Source organism: Podarcis erhardii, assembly GCF_964252035.2.
Source record: "Podarcis erhardii genome assembly, chromosome: 11".
Lineage (NCBI taxonomy): Eukaryota > Metazoa > Chordata > Lepidosauria > Squamata > Lacertidae > Podarcis > Podarcis erhardii.
Genome location: NC_138501.1, coordinates 359,620 through 381,656, shown reverse-complemented (window position 1 = coordinate 381,656; position 22,037 = coordinate 359,620). Strand labels below are relative to the sequence as shown.

Here is a 22,037-nt window from a genome sequence, read left to right as displayed (position 1 = left end):
GAGCTGCCTTCCAGTGTCATAGCCCCTCCTAAAGGCAACACACTAGAAGAAACAGAGGACCAGATTCCTGGCGGAACCAGAGATGAAGAGGAAGATTCAGATGGAGATATGTCAATGTTGGAGGGGGATGAGGAAGCTGATGCGGTCGTAGTATCAGAGGTCAGACACTCATCGAGAACCAACAAAGGTGTCCCACCAATAAGACTGTCCTACTTCACAGGGTCGCCGATTCCATAGGAACCTTCCACATGGGAAGAGATAGAGATGCCAGCTGCACAAGCCAGTCTCTGGAAGAAGGCCGCACAGGAGGAGATGGATGCACTGCATCAGAACAAGACTTGGACTCTTACTGAGCAAGGCGGCCATTAGTGGTAAATGGGTATTCAAGGTTAAGAAGGGGGCAGAAGGAGAAGTGCAATGCTACAAAGCCAGTCTTGTAGCACAAGGATTTTCACAACAATATAGTGGTTTTTGCACCTACCGTGAGATACAGCAGCGTGAAGATGCTTCTGAGTATTGCAGCCTCCAAGCAAATGCAGGTGAAACACATTGACATTGCTACTGCTTTTCTCCACAGACAGATTTCGGAAGACATTTATATGCGTCAACCCAAAGGTTTTGTAAAACCATATCAGGCACATTTCGTGTGTAAGCTGCAAAAGGGACTTTATGGACTCAAACAGGCTTACAAGGAAAGCCATGCTGACAAGTGCTTGTACAGTAAGTCAAGTAATGGACAATTCTCATATGTTTTAACATTTATTGATGACTTGATTATTGCTACAGCAAATGAAAGAGACTATGCACAAATTGTAAATTATCTTAGCAAAGAAGTGGAGGTCAAGGAACTGGGAGAAGTTCAGTACTACCTCGAGATTCAAGTTGAAAGAGAAGAAGACAGCTCATTTCTTCTCAACCAAAGGCAAAAGATCCATGAACTCATTGAAAGCATGCAGATGCAAGATGCAAACATAGCTGCTACACCCATGGCCACCGACTTCTTAAAGAATCAGCAGAATTCAAACCCGTTGCCAGACAACAATGAGTATCACTCAATGAGTGGTAAACTTTTGCATTTAGTTACCTGACATAGCCAGTACTGTGGGGATACTTAATAGAAAAGTAAATGCTCCCACTGAGTATGATTGGGCAGGAGTTAAAAGGTTGGTGCAGTATCTAAAGGGTACTATATATTCTAAGTTAAGGTTACCAGCTGTCAGCAATCCTAGTTTGATTGGGTATACTGATGCAGATTGGGCTGGCGACAATGCTTATAAATCCGCAGGTGGATATATGTTTATGTTCAGGGATGGACTTGTTTCATGTGGTAGTTATAAACAGAATTGTGTAGCATTATCTTACAGAAGCATGCAGAGAGGTTGCCTGGCTGGATCAACTCATTAAGGACTTTGGGTTGGTGAGCAAGGTACCTGTTAAGCTGCTAGAGGATAATCAAAGTTGCATGAAGCTATCTCTGAGTGAGAAGTTCCACGCAAGAACAAAGCATATTGGTGTGAAGTACCACTACATTCATGAAATGATTCAGAGTGGACTAGTGGAACTATTTTATTGCAGCACCAAAGAGATGACTGCTGACATCCTGACAAAGCCCCTGCCAAAAGAAACTTTCCAGAATCTACATGTAAAGCTGGGACTCTGGTTGGTTGATTAAAGTACCTCAGGTTAAGAACTTAATTCGTTCCGGAGGCCTGTTCTTAACCTGAAACTGTTCTTAACCTAAAGCACCACTTTAGCTAATGGGGCCTCCTGCTGCCACTGCGCCGCTGCTGCACGATTTCTGTTCCTATCCTGAAGCTAGATTCTTAACCTGAGGTAATTAATTCGTTCTGGGAGTCTGTTCTTAACCTGAAGCACCACTTTAGCTAATGAGGCCTCCCGCTGCTGCCGCGCTACCAGAGCATGATTTCTGTTCTCATCCTGAAGCAAAGTTCTTAACCTGAAGCACTATTTCTGGGTTAGCGGAGTCTGTAACCTGAAGCGTATGTAACCTGAAGCGTATGTAACCCGAGGTACCACTATATTCAGCATGAAGTCAGGGACAAAACCTCTCCTCTTGGGACAGGAGAATGTACAAGTGATCACAGATATTTAGTGTTAGTTCCTAACTAACTAAATATGTTAGTTCCTGATTATTCAAACGCAAGATGCAAAGTTGCAAAAGCAGAGAAGAAATTAGAGAAAAGAGATAAGAAGGAACAAGACCATGAAAATTTTTAAGATAAAAGCCTATGATGAAAGAGGAATTCAAAAGAAGGAACTAAGGAGTAAGAAACACTCGTGATTGCAATAACCAAGGTAGGAAACAAACAGAATTTGGATTAAAAATTTAGCAGAAGGAATAGTTTTGAAAGGATCTGATTTTAGCAATGTCACAGAAGAAAAAGCTATGATGTTTGGCAGCCACTTGAATTTTATAAAGTTTAATGTTGTAATCCTCATTAATATTAACTATGGTCAGTGCTGACATATTCAGGAACTCTGACTAAGCCAGGAAGTGGAATTTATTCACAAGAGGGGAGTGATTGATCATTTTGCCACAATTAAGATGGAGTCAGTGTATTGTAGTAGGTGTCAGACTGGAACCAAAGAAACCTACATACCGTATTTTTCGCCCCATAGGGCGCACCGGCCCATAGGGCACACCTAGTTTTTTGGGGGGGAAATCAAGGGGGGGAATTATTCCCCCCCCGCAGCCATCCCCAAGCTAGAAGAGGGAGACGGAGCTACCTTCAGGGACAGCCTCCCTAGCCTCCGTGGGGCAGCGGCTTGCCCTGTTGTCCCCCGAGCTTGTGGGGCTGGCGGTGGAGAGGAGCTTGCCTCTCCCCACCGCCAGCCTCCAAACCAGGTCGGAGAATAGTGGGATGGCAGCGCTCCGCCTCCCCGCTGTCCCCCGAGCTTGTGGGGCTGCCCGATATCTGCCCGAAGCCGGTGCGGGGTGCGCACCGACCCCTCTCGCTCTCCAGGCTTCTGCGAAAGCCTGCATTCGCCCCAGAGGACGCACACACATTTCCCCTTCATTTTTGGAGGGGAAAAACTTCTTTTGGAAAACTTTTTTGAAAAACTTCATTTTTGGAGGGGAAAAACTTCTTCTGAAGTTTACTGTACAGCGGAAAGGAGCAGCCAAGCATATTAGGACTCAATTTCTTGACTTTAAGAAAGCCGACTTCATAAAACTTAGGGAAGTGCTGGGTGAGATCCCATGGACAGTAATACTAAAAAGAAAGGGAGTTCATGATGGCTGGGAGTTTGTTAAGAGGGAGATAGTAAAAGCACAACTTCAGGCAATACCAATGAGACGGAAACATGGAAGGTGCCTAAAGAAGCCAGGGTGGCTATCTAAAGAACTTTTAACTGAGTTAAGATTTAAAAAAGATGTGTACAAAAAATGGAAAAGGGGGGGAACCACCAAAGAGGAATTCAAACAAATAGCCAGCACGTGTAGACACCAAGTCAGAAAAGCTAAAGCACAGAATGAACTCAGGCTTGCTAGAGAGGTTAAAAGCAACAAAAAAGGCTTTTATGGGTATGTTCGTAGCAAAAGGAAGAACAAAGAAACAGTGGGGTCACTCAGAGGAGAAGATGGTGAAATGCAAACAGGGGACACAGAAAGGGCTGAACTCCTCAATGCCTTCTTTGCCTCAGTCTTCTCCGATAAAGAAAACAATGTCCGACCTGAAGAATTTGGAGCAAATGATTCAGCAGAGGAAACACGGCCCAGAATAACTAAGGAGATAGTACAAGAATACTTGGCTAGTTTAGATGTATTCAAGTCTCCAGGGCCAGATGAACTGCATCCAAGAGTATTAAAAGAACTGGCAGATGTGATCTCAGAACCACTGGCAGTCATCTTTGAGAATTCCTGGAGAACAGGCGAAGTCCCGGCAGACTGGAGGAGGGCAAATGTTGTCCCTATTTTCAAAAAGGGGAAAAGAGAGGACCCAAATAATTACCGCCCAGTCAGTCTGACATCAATACCAAGGAAGATTCTGGAGCAGATCATTAAGCAAACAGTCTGTGAGCACCTAGAAAGGAATGCTGTGATCACCAATAGTCAGCATGGATTTCTGAAAAATTAGTCATGTCAGACTAACCAGATCTCGTTTTTTGACAGAATTACAAGCCTGGTAGGTGAAGGGAACGCAGTGGATGTAGCCTACCTTGATTTCAGCAAGGCATTTGACAAGGTGCCCCATGATATTCTTGTAAAGAAGCTGGTAAAATGCGGACTTGACTATGCTACCACTCAGTGGATTTGTAACTGGCTGACTGACCGAACCCAAAGGGTGCTCATCAATGGTTCCTCTTCATCCTGGAGAAGAGTGACCAGTGGGGTGCCACGGGGTTCTGTCTTGGGCCCGGTCTTATTCAACATCTTTATCAACGACTTGGATGATGGACTCAAGGGCATCCTGATCAAATCTGCAGATGACACCAAACTGGGAGGGGTGGCTAACACCCCAGAGGACAGGATCACACTTCAAAACGACCTTGACAGATTAGAGAACTGGGCCAAAACAAACAAGATGAATTTTAACAGGGAGAAATGTAAAGTATTGCACTTGGGCAAAAAAAAAAATGAGAGGCACAAATACAAGATGGGTGACACCTGGCTTGAGAGCAGTACATGTGAAAAGGATCTAGGAGTCTTGGTTGACCACAAGCTTGACATGAGCCAACAGTGTGACGCGGCAGCTAAAAAAGCCAATGCAATTCTGGGCTGCATCAATAGGAGTATAGCATCTAGATCAAGGGAAGTAATAGTGCCACTGTATTCTGCTCTGGTCAGACCTCACCTGGAGTACTGTGTCCAGTTCTGGGCACCACAGTTCAAGAAGGACACTGACAAACTGGAACGTGTCCAGAGGAGGGCAACCAAAATGGTCAAAGGCCTGGAAACGATGCCTTATGAAGAACGGCTAAGGGAGCTGGGTATGTTTAGCCTGGAGAAGAGGAGGTTAAGGGGTGATATGATAGCCATGTTCAGATATATAAAAGGATGTCACATAGAGGAGGGAGAAAGGTTGGAGATCTTTGGAGATCTTCATCGCCCCCTTCGCTTGACTCTTGCGGACATTCCTGACTCTTGACTCTTGCGGATACTCCTGACTCCTGACTCTTGTGGGCACTTTCTGCAGCCTGAACCTTTCGAGGTTTCAGATTGTTGGACCTTCGGCTCGGATCGCTAGCAGAGATTGCTTCGGGTCTCACTCCCCCTCCCTCTTCAGTGGAATATCTAACGCTGGCAGAGAGATTCTGAAGCTCTCCTGGAACGTCTTCGCCCGAGCCTTGTTTCCTGCCTCCTTTTTCACCCCTCCCCCTCCTGTCCGTCCTCTAGGATATCGGGTTTCCAGTAACAGGAAATTTCTCTAATTTTTACCTATTCCCACTTCCACCCACGGTGTATTTTTTCCCTGCTCATTTTTTCCCCTCTCTCTTCCCCTTCCCATCCCTTCCTTTTTTTTTTTTTTTTTTTTCCCCGCTACTTATAGCCTCCTCAATACCCAAGTACAACACTGCAAATTAATGATAGATACGGGTAGTTTTCCACCACAAAATTATTTGAGATTGTGAGCCCAAAAGGGGAGAGCTATAAGAAATTTCAATCTGCTAACAAGGATCAAGGGGGCGAGGGAAGCGTTGAGGCGGGCAAATGGCGGGACGGGATGGAAAGAAGTCAGTTGGAACTCCAACAGAGAGGAGAGCCTCAAAACAAGAGGAAATTAGAGATCTAGATATACTATGGCTGAAAATAAAAGAAGAATTTAAGCAGAATGAAATTCACATGGAAAAAAAGTTAGGAGAGATGCAGATCTCTATTGATAAAAAAATAGAGGGGGTGGTGGGAGAATTGTCAAATAAGATAAAAGAATTAACAACCCGCTCGAAGTCTTTAGAAGACTCAAACAAAAAATTACAAAGAGAGGTGAGAGACCAGAGAAAGGAAGCTGAGAAGATTAAGGAAAACTTTGGAGAACTGAGCAGGAGCCAAGACCAAGTTTTAGACAATCTTGCCATGATGGAAATGAAACAAAAGCAGCTAAACCTAAAATTTAGAGGAGTAATGGAAGAAACAGACGAAGATATTAAAGGAATAATGATTAAAGAATTGGCGAGGTGGTTAGCTATGAAAGAAGAGGAAGTTGCACAAACAATAGAAAATGTCTTCAGAATAAAAATAAGACCCAAACAAAATAGATTAAAAAAGATCCCAGGAGACTGTTTAATGATCTTTAAATCGATAGAGATGAGAAATATAATTCTGAGAGAAAGCTATCAGAAGAAATTGGTAATTGGTGGAAAACCAATCCTCATTTTTAAAGAAATACCAGTAAGACTCCTTCGCAAGCGAGAGGGCTACAAACAAATAGTTAACACTTTAAAAAAGAATGGCATACAACACAGGTGGGAATTCCCAGAAGGGATTTCCTTTTTCTACAAAGGGAAAAGATTCAAGCTAACGGAAAGTCAGGAAGTTAACAAATTTCTGCGCAGATATGAAAAGGACCTTGGAGGGGTGGGGGAGAGACATGAGGGGGGGTGTGGAGAGAGAGAAGAGAGAGGTGGTTTGGGCGGAGGGGTTGGGGGACGGGGCGGGAGGAAGGTGGGGGAGGGGGGGGAGGAAGAGAAAGAGGAAGAAGTAGGGGAGGAGGAGGAAGGAGAGGAAGAAGAAGAGACAGAGGGCAGATCCACCCGAATTTAGATCGGCAAATTACTGACTTTTTGGTAGATAAAAGAGACGATGAACTTAAAAATTTTGACCTGGAACGTGAATGGCCTGAACGAAAAAACCAAAAGGAATAAAATTGTAAATGTGTTGGAAAAAAAAAAACTGGATGTAATTTGTATTCAAGAGACTCATGTAGCCAACAAACACAAACATGTTTTGATTAACAAGAGTTTAGGGATGGAATTTATAAACTCCGAGGAAGGAAAAAAAAAAGGAGTAGTAACATATGTCAATGGAAAATGGGAATCCAAATTGATTTATAAAGACGAAGAAGGAAGGATTTTGGGGGTACAAATCAGCTTCCAGGGGGAAAAGATCAACGTGGTAAATATCTATGCCCCAAACGCGAACAGACCTGAGTTTTTCAAGAAATTAGAACAAGTTCTATTAAAATTAGAGAACAACAGGACGATACTATTGGGGGACTTCAACGCAGTACCAACTCCAGAAATTGACAGACAAACAGAAAGGAAAAAGGGAAATCAAGGAAAGTTACCTAAATCATTTCAGGATATAGAAGAAAACTTGGATTTAATAGACATATGGAGGCATAAACATCCAACAGAAAAGCAGTTCACCTTCTTCTCAGAGGTACATAAAAGTTGGGGCCGAATAGACCAAATTTGGACTACGAGGGAGCTTACCTTAAGAGCCACAAAATGCGAAATTCACCCGAGAACACTCTCCGACCATAACTCAATAACACTAACAATAAAAGGTGCAACGCAGGGGGGTTTTAGATGGAGGCTGAACGAATACCTATTGGACAATGATGAAGTCATTGAAAAAGCCAAAACCACATTAAAAGAATATTTCGATCTTAACCTCAACTTGGAAACTAATATTGAAACGGTATGGGACGCCGGCAAGGCGGTTCTAAGAGGTTTTTTCATCCAGCAAAATACCTATAGAAAGAAAATGAGGCATCAAAAGATGGAAGAAATTCTCAGACAGCTAAGGGAGTACGAGAAAAAATTAACAGAACAGCCGAAAGATGACCAATGTATACAAACAATAAAAATATTACAAAGACAATATTCAATGTTAACAAATCAAGAAGTAGAGTGGAAAATCAAGTTTATGAAACAAAGGTTTTTCGAATCGGCAAATAAAACGGGTAAATTTTTAGCATGGCAACTGAGAAAACGACAAAAACAAAACATTATAAACAAAATAATGGTAGAGGACGAACTGATAGTAGACCCAAAAAGGATACAAAAAAGCTTTCTTAATTTCTATGAGGAATTATATAAAAAAGGTAATGAAGATCCAACTCAAATAGAAAGATATCTAGAGAACTGCGAAGGGAAGATGGTGACGGATGAAGAAAGACTCCAACTAAATAAACCCATAAACTTAGAAGAGGTCCAAAATGCGATAAAAAGAATGAAGCTGGGAAAGGCGCCAGGACCGGATGGTTTATCGGCCAAGTATTACAAAGTCCTAGGAAACCAACTGTCCCCAATGCTTTGTGACACCATGAATAATATTTTGAGAGGAGGGAAAATACCTGAGTCCTGGAGGGAAGCTTTTATTACCCTAATTCCCAAGTTAGAAACAGATAAATTGAACATCAAAAATTATAGGCCAATATCCTTATTAAATAATGATTATAAGATATTTGCGGACATCATGGCAAATAGACTGAAAAAGTGTCTAACAAACTTAATCCACAAGGACCAAGCGGGCTTCCTACCAAACAGATACTTGAAAGATAATGTGAGACATGTTATTAACATAATTGAGTATTTAGAGATAAATAATGACAAACCGGCGACATTGATCTTCATAGACGCGGAAAAGGCGTTTGATAACGTCTCTTGGTTGTTTCTAATAAAATCTATTCAAAAGGCAGGGATAGAGGGGGAGTTCATGAAGGGGATACAGGCAATATATTCAACCCAATCTGCCAAACTGATATTAAACAATGACCTTACAAATACATTTAAAATCGAGAAAGGGACAAGGCAGGGCTGCCCCCTCTCCCCACTCTTATTCATTATGGCCTTAGAGATTTTGGCAAATAAAATAAGATCAACGCCGGAGATACAAGGGATTAAGATAGGATCAAAGGAGTATAAATTAAAAGCCTATGCGGATGACTTGATGTTATCCCTGGAAGAGCCGTATGGAAGCTTAAGTAAAGCGCTGAAGATCCTAGACGAATACGGTAAAGTATCCGGTTTTAAATTGAATAAACTAAAAACAAAATTGCTGGTAAAGAACTTAGGAGACGAGGGAAAAGAAAAACTAGAGAGACAATGTGGAATCAAGGTGGCAAAAAAAATAAAATATTTAGGAATATGGCTCACATCAAAAAACATAAACTTAATTGAAGATAACTACTCACCTGCGTGGAAAGAAATAAAAAAAAACCTGGATGTTTGGAATAGAGCCAACCTTTCCTGGCTGGGTAGGATGGAGGCAATAAAAATGAGCATACTTCCTAAGATGCTGTTTCTGTTTCAAAATATTCCGGTCATTAGAGGGGTCAAAATATTTAAGGATTGGCAGAAGACCCTTTCGAAATTCATCTGGCAGGGAAGAAGGCCAAGGATCAGATTTAAACTACTCACTGATCGGAAGGAGAGAGGAGGACTGGCTGTTCCCAATTTGAAGCTGTACTATGAAGCGGCCTGCCTCTGTTGGGTTAAGGACTGGATAACCCTGGAGAATACAGATTTATTGGATTTAGAGGGGGCGGACAACAGGTTCGGCTGGCACGCCTACCTCTGGTCAAATAAAGAGAAGGCCCACAAAGGGTTCTCGAGCCATATCATCAGGGGCCCTTTGCATGAAGTATGGGAAAAAAATAAAAAACTGCTAGAAAGGAAAACGCCCTGGTGGCTGTCCCCAACAGATATCTTAATAATTAAAAAAGTAAATATGGAAGAGAAAAGACTGACATATGAAGACCTACTGGTTAGACACCAAGATAGTTGGAAACTAAGACCGTATGAGGAGTTGAAGGGAAAGCTGACGAGCTGGTTACAGTACCATCAAGTTAACGCAATATGGACAGAAGACAAAAAAACAGGAATGAATGAAAAGAAGTCCAAGTTTCAGATTGAAATAATTGAAAGCAATTCTAAGATATTATCCAAAATGTACAACATATTATTGGAATGGGACACAAAAGACGAAGAAATTAAAGAAGTTATGGTTAAATGGGCGATAGACTTGGGGTATAACATAGAGTACGAGAAATGGTCAAAATTGTGGAATGAGGGGATAAAATTTACGGCCAGTGCTGCTATTAGAGAAAACTTAGAGAAGATGATATATAGATGGTACCTAACACCAGAAAAACTTAGTAGGATGTATAAGACCGGTAATAAGGCCTGTTGGAAATGTAAAATAAAAGAAGGTAATTTTATACATATGTGGTGGGGATGTGGGGAAATGAAAAAATTCTGGAATCAGATATATAATGAGCTAAAGAAAATACTCAGATACACATTCCCAAAAAAACCAGAAGCCTTTTTACTAGGTATTATCGGAGAGGAAATTAGGAAGGAAGACAAAACTCTATTTCAATACTCAACAGCAGCAGCCAGAATATTAGTCGCTCAAAATTGGAAAAATACAAATATACCAACGGTGAAGGAGTGGCAAACAAAATTATTTGATTTTATTGAATTGGCAAGAATGACCCAAAGAATCAGAAACCAAAAAAATGCAAAGTTAAAGGACGATTGGAATAAATTTATGGTCTATATTGAAGGAAATTTACGAAACTTACCAACTATAGCAGGTCAGCTATAAAACTCTCGAGGTATAAACCACATATTAACACCAGCTGTTAAAATTCAGTCATTAAAAGAAGAAATCCGAAATCGGCAGGGATGGAAGTAAGATGTTTAATGTATTAGTTTTTTTTTTTTTTTTTTTGCTCTGTGGTTTTTTCTTTGTTTGCTTGTTTTTCTTTTTTGTTTTTTGTCTTTGTATGTGTGTGTCAAATGAAATTCAATAAAAAAATTATATAAAAAAAAAAAAGACATGAGCCAACAGTGTGACGCGGCAGCTAAAAGAGCCAATGCAATTCTGGGCTGCATCAATAGGAGTATAGCATCTAGATCAAGGGAAGTAATAGTGCCACTGTATTCTGCTCTGGTCAGACCTCACCTGGAGTACTGTGTCCAGTTCTGGGCACCACAGTTCAAGAAGGACACTGACAAACTGGAACGTGTCCAGAGGAGGGCAACCAAAATGGTCAAAGGCCTGGAAACGATGCCTTATGAGGAACGGCTAAGGGAGCTGGGCATGTTTAGCCTGGAGAAGAGGAGGTTAAGGGGTGATATGATAGCCATGTTCAGATATATAAAAGGATGTCACATAGAGGAGGGAGAAAGGTTGTTTTCTGCTGCTCCAGAGAAGTGGACACGGAGCAATGGTTCCAAACTACAAGAAAGAAGATTCCACCTAAACATTAGGAAGAACTTCCTGACAGTAAGAGCTGTTCGACAGTGGAATTTGCTGCCAAGGAGTGTGGTGGAGTCTCCTTCTTTGGAGGTCTTTAAGCAGAGGCTTGACAACCATATGTCAGGAGTGCTCTGATGGTGTTTCCTGCTTGGCAGGGGGTTGGACTCGATGGCCCTTGTGGTCTCTTCCAACTCTATGATTCTATGAAAAAGTGCGTCCTATAGGGCGAAAAATACGGTACATACATACACTCAGCCTCAAACCTCATTCACAGCATTTCACCCAAACAACCTGACAGGATTGCTGTAAAGGTACAAATGATGAGACTGATGAAAGAAACATGTTTGTGGTCAACAGTTCCTTGGGAAAGTTTAGGATTCTTATTTTTTACTATCTGAAAAGAAGGAGGGAAGATAAGAGGAAGTATGTTGTTGTTTAGTCGTTTAGTCGTGTCCGACTCTTCGTGACCCCATGGACCAGAGAACGCCAGGCACCTCTGTCCTCCACTGCCCCCCGCAGCCTGCTCAAACCCATGCCGGCAACCTCGAAAACACTATCCAACCATCTCGTCCTCTGTCACCCCCTTCTCCCTGTGCCCTCCATCTTTCCCAACATCAGGGTCTTCTCCAGGGAGTCTTCTCTTCTCATGAGGTGGCCAAAGTATTGGAGCCTCAGCTTCACAATCTGTCCTTCCAGTGAGCACTCAGGGCTGATTTCCTTCAGAATGGAGAGGTTTGAACTTCTTGCAGTCCATGGGACTCTCAAGAGTCTCCTCCAGCACCATAATTCAAAAGCATCAATTCTTCGGCGATCAGCCTTCTTTATGGTCCAGCTCTCACTTCCATACATCACTACTGGGAAAACCATAGCTTTAACTATACGAACCTTTGTTGGCAAGGTGATGTCTCTACTTCTCAAGATGCTATCTAGGCCTGTCATTGCCCTTCTCCCAAGAAGCAGGCGTCTTTTAATTTCGTGGCTGCTGTCACCATCTGCAGTGATCATGGAGCCCTAGAAAGTAAAATCTCTCACTACCTCCATTTCTTCCCCTTCTATTTGCCAGGAGGTGATGGGACCAGTGGCCATGATCTTCTTTTTTTGATGTTGAGCTTCAGACCATATTTTGCGCTCTCCTCTTTCACCCTCATTAAAAGGTTCTTTAATTCCTCCTCAGGAAGTATAGGTGATCAATAAATGGAAGAACATCGAAGTTAGGTTAAGCAGAGAAGCCATCTTTCTGTTCCTTCCTCCCTCGTTTTGTTTTGGGGTGTTGCTCAAACACAAATCAAAGGATGAACCCTTTGACTTCAGCACTCAGGAAAAAAAGACCTAGGGCTCATTCATACGATTGTTTAATGTGGATAGTAAAGTTCTTGTAATTCTCCATTGTCGTTATGTCATTCTCCTCTAAATCACAGCCTTAAAAGAATCATAGAATTGTAGAATTGGAAGGGGCCACAAGGGCCATGGAGCCAACCCCTCGCAATGCAGGAATCATTTGCCCAACATGGGACTTGGACCCACGACCCTGAAATTAAGAGTCTCATGCGCTACCAACTGAGCTCTCCCAGTTTTTAATGTGCTAATAACTACTTTTTATTCTTTTTAGAGATAGATGAACTCCCCCAGCCCAAATCAAACTGAACTGCTTGGACCGCTGTCCAAGTTATTTCCGCAGAAGTCAGGAAAAGCTTGCTTTATTTCCCAAAACAATTTAAGTTCAGAAGTTTCCTGTCCCCTCTTTCTCACCTTGCCCCCCCCCCAATATCTCCCCTGTTGGCACTCAATCCACAGTAAAAGATGCCTTTCTGGCATGCTGCGGGGGAGAGACAGTCCCAAGGGTCCGTGAGAAACATTTCTTCTCCCAGTTAACGGCAGCAGCCGCCTTCCCCGGCTGATCTAGCAGCTGGCCAGAAAGGGAAGGGAGAGATCCAATTTCCTACCTTCCTTCTTGCAGCTGGAGGGGCATTACCATTGGTTCTACTGCCATCATCATTCAGCTGTACTGCCTGATAAGAGGAATTTAAAGGCAGAGGAGGGGCTTGGGGGGATTGGAGTGGATATGTTTGTAAACTGGGAACTAGTTCCAAGCCCAAACTCAGAAAACTTTCAGGCATCTCTGTGTGTTTTTGTGTGTGTCTTTTTTGAAGAACCTACATATGATTTTTTTAAAAAATAAAAGTATACTGTGAATTGTTTTGGAGTAGTTTTTTATCCTTTTATGACCTGTTTTCTGTCCCTGAAGCTGCTTTTGAAATCAAGCCACTTGCCTCTAGATTATTATAGTATTATCTTCATTCTGCCAAATTGTACTAAAAGGGTGGAGAAAATATAAGTATTCTTTTTTTTTTTTTACAGATTGCCAAAAGCTTTCCCTTAGCTTTTTCAATTGTTGCTCATACACACATAGTTCTTGTGGTACAAACATGGTATATTAAAAAACTTTTAAAGGCATAAAGCAACAACAGAAAGGCACAAAGAATGGATACCATTCACATCAAAACCTGTTTCTCAATTGTCCCACAACATAAGCAACATTCCATATAACACCCAACAGTGCAAAAGTGCAGGTGAGTTATCTTTTAATAAGAGAATACAAACAGCAAAGTCGTGGCCAATGTGCCTATGATGCGCTTCTAAGCAACAGTAAAAAAGCAAAGTATCTGGAGAAGCAAGGGCAAAGAGGATCCACTGAAAATGCCATCAAGCTGTGAAACCTGCATGATCTGGTTCCTGTTTCTCTCTTTGGCCTAAAACAAATGGGCTGTGACTGACTACAAAGGCTACTTCTGTTGCTGTAGAACAGGGCACACCAACCTTTTTGAATCAGTAGGCATATTTTGAATTTTGAGAGTACTGTGGGCACCAGTCATAAAATGGCTGCCATGGGGAATGGCAAAACATAAATGGCTGCTCTGGGGGCCTGGCACAGTACAAAATCAAAGAGAGTACAGTCACTGCCGCTTTCCCATGCACCGCACTCAACTGCATGCTTAGCATTATGTCTTGATTGTTCTGTTTCTTCCTCCATGATCAGCTCAGCAGTGGGACTCAGCTGCATGCCATTTTCCCTGCTATTGAGCCGCAAACTCTGATCATGGAGAGAGGTTGTGGGAAGGGGAGAATTAAGCCTTTGCCCTACTCGGCGCATTGGAGGTTATAACTCAGCAGAAGAGGAAAAGAGGGCTGAGGAGGAGGAGTGGGGCCTTAGGAGAGGCCAGTGGGATCAAGGATCCCCCACCCTCGGTCTACACACTGACAGGCAGAGGCTCTCCAGGATTTCAGATGGAAGCATTTCCCAGCCCTATCTGAGACTGAACCTGCAATGTGCTTCACCACTGAGCTTTCTGCTTTCCCCTGTGTTCTAGTTACAAACATATGCTGGTTATGGGCAAAATAGTTTAGAAAAAATGCTGAAATAAATCAGAGATGGAATGATTGTCAAGTTAAGGCACTATAAGGTTAATAAGATGGTAACTTCCAAATGTGAGGTACCGGTATCCAGTATTATTACAGATCTGAAAACCACAAAATTTGATCCATTTGCAGTGCAGTTTTACTACCATGCAAAGCTATGGAGGTCCTTGTAAGGCTCTGCAGAGATTCTGTTCCCAACGACACCTTGGTAAACTTGCATCTAGTGCTCAGAAGTTGAATGGCAAAGAAAACATCCAAGGTCTGATATTGTAAAGAACAAGGAAAGTTTATGTAACAGAAGGGTCAGGGGCAGAGAAACAAATAATCTGTTGGGTCCAGGATCAATGGTATCAAAAGCTGCAGAAAGATGGAGTAGAAGAAGCAAGGTTGCACCTCCTTGCCCCTCTCTTGATGGTCACCCATCAGAGTAGCCAGTGCCATTTTGGTCCAGAAAACCTGAACCTGGACTGAAACGGGTCTAGACCATGGGTTGGCAAACTAAGGCCCGGGGGCCGGATCCGGCCCAATCACCTTCTAAATCCAGCACGCGGATGGGCTGGGAATCAGCGTGTTTTTACATAGAATCATAGAGTTGGAAGAGACCACAAGGGCCATCGAGTCCAACCCCCTGCCAAGCAGGAAACACCATCAGAGCACTCCTGACATATGGTTGTCAAGCCTCTGCTTAAAGACCTCCAAAGAAGGAGACTCCACCACACTCCTTGGCAGCAAATTCCACTGTCAAACAGCTCTTACTGTCAGGAAGTTCTTCCTAATGTTTAGGTGGAATCTTCTTTCTTGTAGTTTGGAACCATTGCTCCGTGTCCGCTTCTCTGGAGCAGCAGAAAACAACCTTTCTCCCTCCTCTATGTGACATCCTTTTATATATTTGAACATGGCTATCATATCACCCCTTAACCTCCTCTTCTCCAGGCTAAACATGCCCAGCTCCCTTAGCCGTTCTTCATAAGGCAGCATTTCCAGGCCTTTGACCATTTTGGTTGCCCTCCTCTGGGAATGTGTCCTTTTATATAAATAGAGTGTGTCCTTTTATATAAAATGTGTCCTTTTATATAATGTGTCCTTTTATATAAATGTGTCCTTTTATATAAAATGCATCTCTGGGTTATTTGTGGGGCATACGAATTCGTTCATTCCCCCCCCCAAATATAGTCCAGCCCCCCACAACGTCTGAGGGATGGTAGACTGGCTCCCTGCTGAAAAAGTTTACTGACCCCTGGTCTAGACAATGAGTTACATCCAATAATGCCGGCAGCTGCTCTGCCACAAGCCTCTCAATCACCTTCTTGAAAAAAGATTAATAACTATTGCAGATGAGTGGGTCCAATGCTGGGTTTCTTTAGATGTGGTAACACCACTGCCTCTCTCAAAGCAGTGGGACCACTTCATTGCATCATGATGCGTTCACCACACCCTGGATCCATCCCCTGCCAGCAAGATTTTATTAATCATAAGGGACAGGACAAGAGAATCTATGATTCTGTATGGTCTGGTGTATTGCTGTAAACACCCTGACAATATCCTCAGGTCACATCAACTGAAATTGATCCCACAAAACCTTTTGAGACACAGCATTGGACACCTGACATATTTCTGCACCAATTATGGCATCAAGAACAACTTAACCATTGAAGCGCCTCAAAAACTCTTCACAGTGGGTCTCCAAATGGTCCATGGAAAATCTCTCAGGTGCCAGTAACCTTCCTTCCTTCACTTATCCTACCTTTTGATGCCCACTGTGCCCTTTTTGCTCTTTGTCCTCTACAAAAGAGCACCTCCCTATACTAACTTCAGCTTAGGTCTACTGAGCCTAGAAAGTCCAACTATAACTTATAAACCAAACTTATAAACCAAAACACAGGACCCAGTGTCTGGTTTGGTCAATGTTATGTTTGCTGTTAGAAAGTCTGGGCTACTTTCTAATAGAAGCACAGATGAAAGGGAATTTTTGAAAGTGAACAACCAGCTCACAAAGCTGAAGTCATTGGAAAAGTGGAGACTTTGGCATAGAAGCGACATGAGGTAATCAACCATCCAAAATAACACCCAGACAAAGGGGTAAATTTTAATACTTTTTAATGCTTTTGTGTGTACCAGAGTGCCTAGAGTCATCTCCAACTGTAGGAATGTTACATTCTCTCACAGGAACACATCAACATCAAGCTCTATTTTTGTTAAAGCTCCTGAGCTAGCTTGTGCCAAACAAAAACCATGCAACACATGGTCATAACAAAACAAAACAAAAAACCAGAAGGCCCAGAGCTCTTTAGATGATATTCTCTTAAGTTTCCCACTCTGAAAATGTGTACCACCAAATCCAGCTTTTATCCCCAGTGGCAAATATATATGCTATTAAATATATATATTTAAATATTTCTCTCTAGCATAAAAAAGCAGCCAAACTACAGCAATCTAAGTTAAACATATCAGACACCATCTGAGTGGAACAAACCAGAGCTATATTCCCCTTCTTACAGCAACTCCACTTACAGTAACATTGTTCTCTGGAAGCAGGCACAGGGTCAGAGACACTTGACTGCCTCAAACACAAATATGCTATTCCAAAAGACGATGAGATGAGACAAAATCTAAAGTCGGGCATTAATAAATGAGGGTACATCTCCTCCTGGGATACTGAACCTTTCTGTGCCTCTTAAATGTCGAAAATGCTGAGAATCTTTTGTAAAAGCACTCCACACATTTGCAAATCCCACGTCCGCCCACCTGCCTCTTACTCCTCAACAGACTCAAGGGCCGAGATGGGGAGGTGCCATTAGACATCGGAGCAGGTAGGCAAATCGGGGGAGCAAGTGTGGGGCACGTCGGCCAGGAAGCCAGCGCGCCCCGCCCGAAGAGCCCCTCGCTTCGGAGCGACTCACTCCGGACAGGCTTCCTTCCTTTCCGGACGGTGCCGCCCATCGACTCCAGACCCCGCGCCGCCGCGCCGCCGCCGCCGCCGCCCTTACCCCGTTGGCCGCCGCCATCTGCACCACCAGCTCGACGGCCGTCCGGCTGAAGTACCTGCCGTCGCTGCCCACCACCATGGTGCAGCCCTGGCGGTCGCGGAGGTCGACGGACGACAGCACGCTCTGCACGAAGTGGGGCAGGTAGTTGCGCTGACTCTCGAAGACGGCCGTGGGTCTCCGCAGGCCGCCGCCGCCCGTCGGCTTCTGGTCCTCGAAGGGCGCCGTGGGCACCGTCAGCACCGGGATGGGGCTGCCCTCCATGGCGCCCTCGGCCGCCGCACGCGCCAGGCGCCGCCGGCACAGCCCTCCTCGCCCGCGGCGGGCGGCGCGGGAAAGAGGCGCTTCGGGAGACGCCGCTCCGCCCGGCGCCCCGCGGAGCAACTGCCCGCTCGGGAACCAGGGCGCCGGAGGGAGGCAGGGAGGGAGGGAGCAGCCGAGCCCGCCTTCGCCAGCGGCGGCAGCAGCCTCGGCCAATCAGAGGGCGGAAAGAGAAGGCACTGGAGGCGGCCTGAAGCCCATTGGTTGGCGGGGATCCCGCCCTGTCCATGAATTGCGACAAAAGGGCTCCCGGCTAGAAGCCCAGCCTTCGAAGCCTTCCCTCACACGACCCCCACTTTTATTTATATCGGTTGGGTAAAGGGATGTATTGTCAAGTTCCTTTTTTAAAAAATGTGTTATTTTCATTTTTAAAACAATATTCTTATACATTCACTTCATTTTTAATTTGTACACTTCTGGGATTACTTTAATCCCTCGCACCTCCCCCCACCCCTGGTTTCCAATATCCCCCTATTCCTATCACATCTAATTACGTTTTTCTAATCCATTTTATCGCTTTTTTTTTTTTACCTTAAATCATATTACATTATAAGTGTTATAACAATCCTGCTAACGTTTTCAAGTATCTACAATGGTCTTTAAGATATTCTATAATTTTTTCCACTCTTGACTAATGTTTTATCATCTTCCCAGTCATCTTTGCCATTTTGACGTAGTCCATCATCTTGGTTATCCACTCTTCTTTGGTTGGAGCTTTCTCTTCCTCCCACTTCTGGGTGAGTAGCATTCTTGTGGCTGTTGTTGCATAAATAAATAAATAGTCTTTTTAAATATTTTGGTATTTCGTCTCCTGTTAACCCTAGTAAAAAGGCTTCTGGTTTTTTTGATAAAAGTTATCTTAAACATTCTTTTCAATTCATTATATATCATTTCCCAGAAGTCTTTTACTGTTTTACATGTCCAGCACATGTGGTAGAAAGTACCTTCTTTATGTTTACACTTCCAGCATGTTGGAAGTGTTTTTATACATTTTTGCTAGTCTTACTGGAGTCAAATACCAAACGGTACATCATTTTCATATAGTTGTCTTTCAGTGTACAACAAGCCGTAAATTTTATGTCCTCTTTCCACAACTTCTCCCATAAGCTAAACTGTATATTATTACCCCATCTTTTGCCCAGTGTATCATTACAGCTTTAACTTCTTCATCCTTAGTGTTCCATTCTAACAGTAGCTTATACATTTTTGATAATAACTTCTCATTGTTCTCCAATAATTCTTTTTCAAACCTTGAGAATTCTTTCCCAAAGCCCACTCCTTTGTCACTCCTAAATATGTCACTTAATTGGTGATATTGTAGACTTCCGGTCGGCGCCAGCGTTTAATGGCGGTCCTTGCTTCGAGCTCCGAAGCAGGACTGCTCCGTGAGTTCGGGTCTGACCCGCTACGGCGAGCGGGGGACCCCTAAAATCACAGGCGCTGAAGCCTGTGAACAAGGAGATTCGGTGGGCACCTTTGCGCCCCCCGGTATCGCAAAAGAGTCTTTTTAAAGGCTCCGGAGCGGCATCGGGTGTGAGCGCGGTGCTGAGGATCGCAACCCAGCTCGCGGAGCGAAGCCGCGTCGCCATTGACGGAGAGCGCCGATTCCTTCCTGAAACTACCGATTGGCTACAATACCCGTGAGTAAGAACTGCAAAATAAACTGAACGGGACTTTTAAATTAAGAAGATTTGGCTGAAAACGGGAAAGGCAAAAATTAAGGAAGTCAGCCTCCCGGAACTGCACGATTGACTGAGCAATGAAAAGAGCAAGCTGTATTTAAAGGGAACGCTTTTTAAATTTTGTTAAACCTGACATCGAAAGGGTCTTCCCCCCACTGAGCGGGAGAAGGGGGGAAGAAAAATTGACTCAATTTAACCCGCTAGAAGAAGAAAGTTGTGAACGGGAAACTCTCCGCTGCCGATACCTCTGACCAGGCTGCCTGAGCGGTGAGCGCCTGGAAATGAACTGTCAAAAAACGAGGACTGTGGATACAAAGTAAGACTTTATTTGAAATACAATAACGGACTTTACTTGGCAAAATCTGCAATATTTCAAATTGCAACAAAGTAGGGCTTTGGGTTGGACTTTTATTTCTTTGGGACTTTGCATGGCTATCTGCTTCCCTGCTTCTTTGTTACTTCTGCCTGGATACAATCTCTCCCTCTAGAGGACTAAAAGAGAGACTGCTGTATTGAGGTAAAGAAGTGGGATTTTCCACTTGCAACTTTCCTGTGTGAACGACCTTGAGTTATGAGCACTCCACTGGATGAAATATCAACAAGAAGCAAAACAAAACAGGCTCAAAAGCAGGCTCAGAAAAGAAGCTCCATATCAGGAGCAGCAGCTGCACAGGAAAAAGTAACAACAGCATCAATGGATTCTATGACACAGGCACTGCTCAGAATAAATCAATCTTTAGAAGCACTTACTAAGCAATCTACAGAAAACTCTAAGAAATTGACAGAATTGACAACAAGATTGGATTTGAACACAACGACAATATCATCTAATACAGACTCTATAAATCGTTTAATTCAAGAAAGTACGGAAACAAGGAAAATAGCCGAGATCGCTAAGAGCACTGCCGAGGAAACTAAGGGAAAATTTGCGCCTATTGCAAAGAAGGTACACGAACATGATGCAACTTTGGCCCTTATGGAATTGGAGAGGAAAGGCAAGAACTTGAAATTGAGATTGGTACCAGAAGAGGAAGAGGGCAATCTTGGGGAATTTCTCACAGATAAGTTTCAAGAATTTTGGACTGACGAACTAGAAGGAGAAGAAGATGAATTTGTAATAACTACAGCTTTCCGGATTGGCAGGAAGCAAGGCAAGAAACCGAGGGATTGTTTAATTACTTTGAGATCCAAGGAAGAAAGAGACAAAATATTGAACCTACACTTCCAGAAGGCTTTGATTATTAAGAATTCTCAAATACAGATTTTTAAAGATATTCCTAAATATTTTTTGGAGGTGAGGACTCAATTTAAAGATTTAGTGGATTTATTGAAACAAAACAACACTCCATTCAGGTGGGAGTTCCCACAAGGGTTGTCCTTTAACTTTAAAGGGAAGAAAATCAAAATAAAAACAATTCAAGATAAAGAACACTTTTTGGAGAGAAATTTTGAGGACTTTCAGAAAGGAACTGTGAGTGAGAGGGAAATACCGGATATTGCAAACTTATCATTTGGATTGACTCCAGCACCGACCGATCAGGAACAAGAACTTGGAGCAGTCGGTGGAAAAGATACCCAGTAACAAAAATGTCTCTGCAACTTCTGAGTTGGAACTGCAATGGTCTTAACCATCCCCGAAAAAGGGCCCAAGTGTTTCATATATTAAAGAAAGAATATTTAGACATAATATGCTTGCAAGAAACCCATATTGCCAGGATACACAGAAAACTTCTGACAAATAAGAGATTAGGACTGGAATTTATTTCCTCAGATAAAGTTAAGAAAAGAGGAGTGGTGATCTATATCAAGGAAAAATTGGAACCAAAAATGATCTTTAAGGATGAACAAGGAAGATTTCTGGCAGTGGAAATTCAAATTCAAGGAGAAAAAATTCTGATTGTAGGAATCTATGCACCTAATGAGGGGAAGGCTGAGTTCTTCAAGAAGTTGCATGAGACCTTAATGGACTTTATGGACTATAAAATTATAATGATGGGTGATATGAATGGAGTTGTCTCCACAAATATGGATAAAGCTCAAAGACAAGTAATTTCTAAGGATGGGAGACTACCAAAGACTTTCTTTGAACTGACTGACACAATGGACTTGATTGACATTTGGAGAACAAGGAACCCTCTGAAAAGAGAGGGGACCTTTTTCTCTGAAGCAAAAATGACATGGACCAGGATTGACCAAATATGGATTTCTAGCAATCTGGCACCAAGGGTTAAAAAAACAGAAATCTGCCCAAAAACTTGCTCTGACCATAATGCAGTAAAGATGGAAATGAAATTGACAACAGCCGGAACCTTCAGATGGAGAATGAATGACACCCTTTTTAGAGATGAAGCAATTTATAAAAAGGCCCAAAAAACATTGATAGACTACTTCGAAATAAACCTAAGAACAGATGTGGAAAGAAGAATAATATGGGATGCAAGCAAGGCCGTGATGCGTGGTTTT

At 42.9% G+C, this 22,037-nt stretch overlaps 1 protein-coding gene across 1 annotated transcript in view; it reads right to left on the bottom strand.

The window, feature by feature from the left end:
- The window catches only part of PGM5 (phosphoglucomutase 5), a 112,187-nt gene extending 94,325 nt beyond the window's left edge, over positions 1 to 17,862 (bottom strand). The window contains exon 1 of the mRNA XM_081881003.1: positions 17,575 to 17,862. Within this exon, the coding sequence (XP_081737129.1) occupies positions 17,575 to 17,835 (261 nt within the window). The 5' untranslated portion in view covers positions 17,836 to 17,862. The remainder of the gene's footprint in view (positions 1 to 17,574) is intronic.
- Positions 17,863 to 22,037: the final 4,175 nt, after the last annotated feature.